The sequence below is a fragment of the Vigna angularis genome, chromosome 4, assembly GCF_016808095.1.
Source record: "Vigna angularis cultivar LongXiaoDou No.4 chromosome 4, ASM1680809v1, whole genome shotgun sequence".
In the NCBI taxonomy this organism is placed as follows: Eukaryota; Viridiplantae; Streptophyta; class Magnoliopsida; order Fabales; family Fabaceae; genus Vigna; species Vigna angularis.
This window is the reverse complement of record NC_068973.1, coordinates 24462408-24472695: the sequence shown is the minus strand read 5'-3', so window position 1 is coordinate 24472695 and position 10288 is coordinate 24462408. Positions and strand designations below refer to the sequence as shown.

General features: G+C 32.2%; 1 protein-coding gene across 1 annotated transcript; it reads left to right on the top strand.

Moving 5' to 3' along the window:
* The first annotated feature begins 209 nt into the window (after positions 1-209).
* On the top strand, positions 210-2818 carry LOC108330724 (protein NETWORKED 4B). The gene is made up of 2 exons (XM_017565240.2): positions 210-362; positions 1129-2818. Exon 2 carries the CDS (start codon positions 1147-1149, stop codon positions 2620-2622), a length of 1476 nt encoding a protein of 491 aa, XP_017420729.1. The 5' UTR covers positions 210-362; positions 1129-1146; the 3' UTR covers positions 2623-2818.
* The last annotated feature ends 7470 nt before the right edge of the window (positions 2819-10288 follow it).

The window sequence follows — 10288 nt, the reverse complement described above, 5'->3', positions numbered from 1 at the left end:
AACATACTCATGTGGTATTATGCAATGAGATAAAGATAAAAAGAGATTTGAAAATATTTAAACATAAAAAAAAATGGATTAGTTGAATGTGATGAGGTTGAACATCTAGATCAACGTGAGTGTTGTTTCCTACAGTGTTTGATTTTGAAAATAGATGGAATTGAAATTTGAAAAGGCGGGATAGATACCACAAATTGAGGGGCCGTGTCTCTCTGTCACTCACTCACTCACTCTCCGCTTTTTCATTTCGGTCTCTTCTTCTCTGTCTTATAACCCAAAGTTCATTAGCTTTTCTTATTTCTTCTCTTTCTTTTCTCTCTCCAATCTTCTCTCTTTCTCCGATCTCTCCGCCATTCGCTACGGTACGCTTCACTCAACTCCATACACATCTTCGTCCTTGCGATTGCTTTTTATATTCTTCTGCTTTTACGATTCTTTCTCATTTTCAATTGTTTCCGATTCATCCTAACTAACTTCTCATTGCTTACTTCATTTTCTTTAACCGTCGTTTTTCAATTGCTGCTTTAAGTCATGCTTAATTTTATGCCGTTTGCGTTTTCGTTCGTTTGTCTGAGAGCCTTGTTAGTGTAAGTTAACTCTAGTTTGCTCCTGTTGTGGAATTCAAGTCTGGATCGTTCGTAGAACGTAGATCGTGGTTGATGTTTGTATATAAACGCTGCCATACATCAATTATGTGTAATGTAACATTGTCAGCAAGTTGCCTCTTGTGATTTCGTGACGCATGGCTTAAAATTCAGATTGATTGTGTGTGTTCTATGCATTGTTTTGTACAATTATAATTATAATTGTAATTATAATATAATAATAATACAAATAATGTGAGGTGGTATGCGAGTAGCAACGTAGAAAACTTTCAGAACTGGACTAATAATAGTTAGGGTGTAAAGAGAATAAAGAGAAAAACGGTGATGGTCTGACAGGTTTGTTATTCATGTTATTGGGTGATAGCTGGTTATTGGGTGTTTTTTGCAGTCCAGATTTATTATTCATGTTGTTTCGATTTCTTCTTAACATTTCTCTAGTCTGACAGATTAGTTCCTTGCCTTTTGTTGACTGCTGACGATTGGAATGATAATTCATCTATATTTCGTTTTTCTTCGAGTGCAGTGTTGATTTTAACCTCAGATGGAGAACTCTGAAAATTCTAGTGTAGGTTTCGATGATCAAGTGAATGTATCGGGTACACCATACTATACCCCCTATCCGAAACACTTGTTGCTGAAATCTGGCCTTCAACCAGTCAATATAGAGTTTTCCCCAAGCTCTGGTGGTGATAGTTCTGTGGCTTCTATGAAAGAGGACTCTGGATCACCTTCCTCTTCGTCCTCGTCATCTTCAGATTCAGAGCAACAAATTCAAATTGTTGGGGAGGAAAAAACAGATGAGATATCCTGGGAGACTGAGAGTAGAAGTTATGATGAATTGCTTAAAGAATTCCTCAAAAATGAGGAAGAGCTGAAAATTTCCAACTTTAAACTTAAGATCTCGGAAGAAGAGATTGACAAGTTGAAAATTCAAATTGAAAAAAGTGAGGTTCAGCTTAATAATGCATTGGTAGAATCACAAGTAAAAGAGGAAAATCTTAAGTATGAAAAAGAACATGTGCTGGAGTTGCAGAAAAAGACCACTGATTTGGAGACACATGTTTCAGATTGCAGCCTCAAAATTGAGAAGTTAGTCGCACAGCTAAAGCTTGCTGAAGAAAACCTTAAGATATCATATGATGAAATTGCTAGATTAAAAGAGGAACTTAATAGCAGGACATCTGGTACTCGGGAGCTGGAAGGTCAGCTTGAAGTAGCACAGCAAAATGTGGTCACATTAGAATGCCAACTTGATTCAGAGAGAAAGAAGATTCGGGACTTAGAAGACAGGCTTACATGGTACAAAAATAATGAAACCAATAATGAACTTGAGGTGCAGAAATTGAAGGCGGAAATGCTTGATGCCGAAGCACACTTCTCATTGGTGAAAAATCAGATGCATTCTGATATTGCACGTTTATCAGAGGAGAACATACAACTGGGCTCTAGACTTGAGGAATATGAATCTAGAAGCCTCATGTTAGAAAACAAATCAAGGCAAATTGAAGCTGAAAGACAGAAAATGGAAGAGCAGTTTGTTTCCCAACAAACTGTTTTGCATGGTGAAATCGGTTGTTTGAAGGAAGAACTTAATCAGAGAAGATACGAAGTTGAAGCTGTGAATAGGGAATTTGACCAACACAAGCAGAAGTATGATATGGTCATGACTGAAAAAGATGAGGTCAACGCTAAGATTCATAACTTAATGGCTGAGACAACACATCGAGACAATCATATTGCTAACATGGAAAGAGAGCTAATCCAGCTACGCGAACAAAAGGCTGAGCTGATCAGAGGATCTGCTGCTACACTGAATGTGGTAAATGAGTTGAAACTGAAAGTTGATGAGCTTGAAAAAGAGGTGACTCGGCAGAATTCTGTGATCTCTGACAGGGCTGAGGAGAAGAGGGAGGCCATCCGGCAACTATGCTTTTCAATTGAGCACTACAGGAGTGGATATAAAGAACTTCTTCAAGCATATGCTGGGAAAAAGCGTCATGCAGTTGCAGCTTCCTAAATTTACATTCACCCATGTCTCCTCATTTTATTTTTTTTCGCTGTAGATCTTTGCCTACTATAAATTTTGTATGCAGTTCTCTTATTCTTGTTGAGCATCTATACATTACAAAGTATTGTTTTCCTATCGAACTAGGTCAAACACTTACATTGGTAGTTGATGTTGATGAAATCACTATGTTCATTTCTTGTAGTCTTGATTTCTACTGTTGGTTTGGCAGATGACATGATTTCTCTATTCTAGACTTTTGGTGTGAAAAGAGATTATATACAGGGTAATGTTTGGGGTGTGTAAAGGGGGTAAGAAGAGAGACAAGGAGATATAGCATGTGTTTAGTTTTGGTTGTGTTTTCACGACGTGCACGCATTGGGAGAAAGACACAAGAGGGAAGAATAGAAAATGCTGATTTTGCGTAGTTAGTTGAGATACTGCTAGACCATTTAGCAGAGATATCTTTACAGTTTTCGCTTTACATCACCTGTTAGGGATAACTGAAAGTATGATTCACCCATTTTGTGCACAGCTTCGCAATAATTACTGGCAGTAGATGATCATATCGTTGGGTGCAGGAATTGAGTACATTATTAACTATTTTTATATAATGTTATTTCATTTAAATTTGGATAATCCCACTGAAATCGAGTAGGATATTTATAAATTGTAAAACTTTCCTCTAATATATATAATAGTTATATATTTAAAATTTTATTTTAAGACCATAAATTAAATTAAAACAATTTTGGGTCAAATTCTTCGTGCAATATTTAGTAGTAGCATAAGGCAATTGGACTTTGTTTAGTAAATAATTTTTTAAGTTTATTTGTAATCTGTTTTCTAAATTAATTCAAAATGTTTGAAACTAACTGTATTTGTAATCTGTTTTCTAAATTAATTCAAAATATTTTTCAACTATACGAATAAAACTTGTTTTTGGATAAATACAGTCAATATATTCAATCCATTTCTATTCGACCAACATAATATCAAATAAGATACTTTGTTATCATGTTCCATACAACACATCACACAAGATACTTAGTCATCATGATTTATAATTAATTATAATGATTCAGAAATTAATAAGTATTTAAACAAATAGACACATGTCCATCTGATAAAATTCATAAACAATAATTATATCACATAATATATTAATTACATTTTCATTAATTGATGTATTTATTACCAGAGTCTCTTTTGTATCAAAGAGAACAAACAATATCTAAAAACACTAAATTTACAAAGCTAAAATCATAAAATTAAATAAGTGATACATATTTTAAAACAAAGTAAAAGCACTAATGGTCTATTTATACCGTACATTTACATATTTATTCTTTTTATTTACCGATTTGCGATAGTTTTTTTCTTACATATATATTTTTTTTTTACTGAGAATGAAACATAACTGTCGTTATATTTAAAAATATTTATTCTGTTGAAATTTAATATATACACAAATTATTGAATTGTCAAAATTCTCTCTCTTTATATATATATAATTATAGAATACAATAATTTCACTAAGAATCCCCTCTCAAAATGTACGTGTGGTAGTGCAAAAAGGTAAATATAATACATAAGTATGATAATTTATTTAAAAATTTCAAGTGTGTATTGCATGGATACATAATAAACTTATAATATAACATCTACCTATTATACATGTTTTTTATTAAATTTATGAGCTAATAATATATTATTAGCTTAATTAATAATTTTGTTTTCATATTTAAATTTATACTGCATTACGGTTTTTATATTATTTATTTATTTGTTTGAGTTTTAATATTTTTTTAAATAAATTTAATTTAGTTTTTTTTCTTAATTTGATGGTAATGGTAAAATTTGGATCATTTTCTATTTTGTAATCTGTTTGATTTTTCTTTTTTTTTCTCTTCTTTACATTCTTTCTTCATTAGTCTTCTTTCATCTTTTACCACCTTTTTCTACACTCCTTGCAAAATCTCTCTTTCAGAATCACCACAAGTTAGGGTTTTTTTCTCATTCATATTTTCTATCAACTTTTCTTCTTTTCATTTTCTCTCATCAATTGTAAGCTAAGGTTTTCGCTACAATCTTATATACATAGAACTAATCATTTCTCTCGAATCTCATTCCAAAGATATTTGTAAGGGAAGGTTTAAACTCGGTTTTAACTACAATGGTGGATTTAACAAATCCAAGCAAGGTTTGGTTTTGAGATTTTTTTTGTTTGTTCTTGGATTTTGGTATTTTTCTTCGCTTTGGTTTATTAATTGTTTGCCTTTGTTTTCTTCATTTATGTTTTGTAGATGTCCTTTCAGCAGATAAATTTCTCTCTCACGTTTGAGTATAGCTTGAGATGGAGGGAGAATTTTAAAAAAATAATAAAAGGATTTCAAAATTGAAGATGATCCAAATTTTTATATATAGTACTTTGAAAATATGTTAACATTAGTTTAATGAAAGAAATTAAATTAATTTTGTTTAAAAATTATGAATATTTAATTAAGTTACGAAAAATATAAGTAATAAAGTGAATTATAAATCTAAATATAAAAAACTAAATTACTAATTAAGCTTGCATTTTTAACATGATGCATGAGGTGTAAATAAATATGGTCGAATTTGGATTGGTTCGGTTCCATATATTATTCAATAAATTTGTATCAATTTAATTTAGAAAAATGATATTATGAAACTCTATGAATCATTTCCCAATCCATTTTGAAGGTTAATATTTACTTTTGTATGTGTAAGGAGAAATAGATGAAGAGGAATAAAATAGCATATATATAATATATGGGTTTGCTAACCCGCGTACGCCTGTTTTTCAGTTGGTACATTTTAGTAATGTGTATCAGGCTTTAGTAGACAAAAATACCCTTATATATCATGGATTCTAAGTTTTAAGGTTAAGGGTATTTTAATAATTTTCATTCTCAAAACTAAAAAAAAAAACCACAAACCCTTACTCACCTCTCTCATTCCTCTCAACCCTTTCTCTTTCATCTCTCTCACTCCAACATTTTCTCTGTCATCCCTACTGTAGTCCCAACAATTCAAAAAATCAGAAACACTTGCCGTTAAATAATCTTACAAAAAATGATTTTATAATGAGTTTTCATTTTATAATTTTTGTCTTATCTAATTTTATCCAAATTTCACAAGCATAAAGGAATTGGTAATTGACCTGGAAAAGATCATAAATACTCGTTGTTAAACAATTTCTTACAAAAAATGATTTTATAATGAGTTTTCATTTTATAACTTTTGTCTTATATAATTTTATCTAATTTTCACAAGCATAATGACATCAAAGGAATTGGTAATTGGCCCAGAAACACTCGTTGTTAAACAATTTCTTACAAAAAATGATTTTATAATGAGTTTTCATTTTATAACTTTTGTCGTATATAATTTTATCTAATTTTCACAAGCATAATGACATCGGAAGGAATTGGTAATTGGCCTGGAGGGTTTTTTTAGAGATAATGATTCAACATATGCAGATGATGAAAAATTAGAGAGTTTAGTGAAGATGGTGAAATTGAAGAGATCTTGAATGAACCTTTGCCTGAAGGTGAATATGTCAATGACTCAACTCTTTACAAAGACAAATTGTTTAATGGCAAGTGTTTATGATTTTCTCAATTGGGGCTACAGTAAGGATGACAAAGAAAAGGTTGGAGTGAGAGAGAGATGAAAGAGAAAGGGTTGAGAGGAACGAGAGAGGTGAGTAAGGGTTTGTGATTTTTTTTGTTAGTTTTGAGAATGAAAATTATTAACATACCCTTAACCTTAAAACTTAGAATCCATGATATATAAGGGTGTTTTTGTCTACTAAAACCCGATACACATTGCTAAAATGTACCAATTGAAAAACAGGCGTACGCGCGTTAGCAAACCTCATATATATATACATATATATATATATATATATATATATGTATGTATATATATGTATGTATGTATATATGTATGTATGTATATATATATAAGTGAATTTAATTTAAACATGTTTATATATATTGTTTCGATTATGGGGCTGAGTCACCAAACTCCTTCACAATTTTGCCTTCCGCCGTCCGGTCTCGCTCCAAGCTCCGCTGTCTTGCTCTTTCGTCCGGGAGGGAACCTGTCAAAGATCCTCCGATGCCAAAGTCAGTATACGAACCGTTCGGCAAATCAATAGAATAGTTAATCACGACCCAATTTCAGCCCAATAGCTCTAATCGCTACTTACCTTGATCATGGTCTTAATGACCCAGATAAACAACCGATCGATCTTGATGGAACCTTTCTGTTAAAGTGATCCTACGTGGTCTTCCTTGGACCGTCCAGTCCGTATGGTACATACATACATGCATACATATATATATACATACATGCATACATATATATATACATACATATATATATATATATATACATACATATATATATATATATATACATATATATATATATATATATATATATATATATAATCAAACCTATTTTCAAAGCTAGCTAATAAAAGTTTGAATGAGTTTGATTTAGTAACTAGATCTGTGATGGAAAGAGAATAATAGAAAAATATAGATTTATGGAAAGAATAAAGTGAGAAGTCTCCATGACTTAAATTAGATTGGAGTTTGTCAAGGTGTATGCATGGTAATCAATCTTCTGAGCCATTCATCATGTCCTTTCAGTTCTGACTCACGACTAATAATAAAAAATTAAATGTCAATAACATTACCCTGGTTACAAACTAAAAAACATTATCTTCGTGTTCACATAAATTAAAAATAATAATAAATAATATGTTTTTTTTAAATATTAAATAGGTTGTGTTCACATGCACAAAATTCACTATTCAGAATAGCGACGAATTGAGGTGAAATCTATGTCAATTTTAAAAGAAATGCGACGACTAATTTGCAGGGAATTGGACAAAGATGAAGAGTATAAAATGTCATTTGTCCTCTGATTATTCTATAATTTCATCTCCAATTATGAAGAAGAGGGCTTCAAGGAGGTTGAACACATGTAACTTTGGTTCCAGCATTGGTTATATTCGGTTCCACTCATGTGCATAATAAAAGTAATGGTTGTATTTGGTTATGCTGGCGTTGGATTCAGTTCCAGTGCATAGAAGACATATAAGGGCATGATGTATTCAGTTCCTTGATGATGAATTCGATTCCACCATGTTTGTATTTGGTTCTAGTGTGTTTGGAAGAATACGTATTTGTTTGATGGTCAACTTAGTTAATTGACCAATAATTGATGCTTCTGATGAAAATATATCATATTGGGTTTTATAGTGCAATAATTGACACTTGGATTAATTGTGTAAGGCATCTTCCATTTTGGATAGTTTTTCTGGCTGGACAAAATTTCTGATCTACATTGGAGTCTTTGTAGTGGTTGCAAAAACTGGTTTAGAGTGCTGGCTTTGGGGTTTTATAACGTGGATTAGAATGGACTTGGTGTATGTATCATGATGTAGTAATTAAATAGACTACAAGGGTGGTTGAGGTGTCATTTTTGGATAGATAGAACTCCTGCTTTGTAAGATGTGGGTATATAGAAGGGGAGAAGGGTCTTAGATAGGGGAGTTTTGATTGTAATCTTTGATACAGGAGCATTACATCCTATGAAGGGAGGTTTATCTCGTTGTTGAGGCTAAAATAGTATTAGGACTTTCAGACATTTAATATTAGTAACTTGTTAGTTATCCTATGTTATTAACACTTAGACATTTTAAACATGGTTCGATTTTACAAATTATTATGTATGAAGTCTACTATTCGATTAATATATGACATTATTATTCAGTATTATGCATCTTTGTAACATTCAATGAATTGTCTGCATTGTGTATATTGAATTGGTTTTACGGGTATGTGAGGGTCTCTTATCAGGTTTGACATTGCAATATGCTTACCTAGTAACATACGAATAAATCCTTATGTAATTTGTCTAGTCAGTTACATACAAATTTATCCATATGTAATCTTCCTATCTAGTTACATACATGATGCAGCACCTTAGCAAGGTCATTGTGATGCATAGAGTCTCCCATGGTTCATCCAGCAACCAGAGAGTCCATGCTGCAGTGGGAGTCATGGAGTCCATACTAGCACGCGAGTGTTTTGCTCTATGAGTAAGATTTGTTGCATCAACATACAAATTGTGTTGGAGAAAGTGTAGAATTTTTTGAAATTATAAAATTCACACACAAAAGCGCGTGCACGTACATACCACAGGCAAAGCTTGGCAGTCAATTACACAAACAAAATTGGCAAAAGGAAGGCTCCTTCGCCCCACGGATACCTATCAACCTTGAACGGGGAATTACAGATAGATAAGTAAATAATTGTAATTATATAATAGTGGAAAGGAGAGGAGAAGGGTGAAAAGTTATAGGGTTGTGTGCGTGTTGGAGAAGGTAAGGACTCTATTCGAAAGCGAGTCAGATTGTGTGGTTGTGGAGGGAATGAGAGGAAGCCATGGGGTTGAGGTTGAGAGTGAGACATTTTGGTGAGAGTGGGAAAGGGAATTTAAAATTTGAAGAAGGGAAGGGTTGGTGAGAGAGAAGACGTGGTAGGAGGAAGAGATGGAGAAGAGGAATGAGTGATGCAATGAAGCATAAAAAGGATTGTGGGGGAGTGAGTGAGAATGAATGCTATGTCTAAATGAACGAAAGAACAAGAGTAGTAATATGTGTCTCCCTAGGGAATGACAATTCCATATTGTGGATGGACTAGGAGGTGAGTTGCTATGTGTAGCTCTTCCCTCATTAACACTTGGACTCGATTTTTTTAGTCCACATGCTTCGCGCTCATAAACTTAAAAAATTATTATTTTGACACTATAGATTATTATTACATTATTGCTACTGTAAATAGAGTAGTAATATTATTATATTAGTAGTATTTTAATTATTATAAGAATTAAATGATGATGTAAAAAATACAACGTCAACAAAGTATAATTAAAATTTGATGGTTCACGTTGCGAAATAACATGGATTTTGTTCTGGTTCTACTTTGCTACCATAAAATTTTCTATTTCATCATTGTCGTGTAATTGTTGTGTATAGACAATATCCTCTCTCGTGATTAAAAATAATTATTTTAAAAATTATTTTTTATATTTTTCTTCTTATATAAATTTTTACAATTATATATACCATTAACCATTATTATTTTGTATTACTTTAATAATTAAGGGCATTTTGGTAATCCTCAATTTCTACCAATTAAACAATTTTTTATGTCACATTGGTCAAATCCTACATTAATTCTCACAAATTTTACTTCTAAATCCACTTTCACTCACCTTCAAATCCATTCAAATAAACAACAATTAATTCACCCTTAAATCCCCTCAAATTCATCCACTCACTCTCCCCCAAATCATTCCTCCAAAGTAAACACACCCTTAGGGTGTTTTCGCATCAGCAAAATTCATTATTTAAGAGAAAAAACGAGGAATGGTTTACGAGATTGATTGTGTTCGTTTCGGTTGACCTGCGACGATGGATGGGATTACGCTGATTTACGATATCTGCTCTTTTCGATTACCTCGTTATTTCGGTGCGATTTGTAGTTATTTTCAATAAAATGTCATCTTTGCCCTCATAGCTTTCTAAAATACCACGAGAAAAATAACACGTTAAAATGTGTATTTAGTT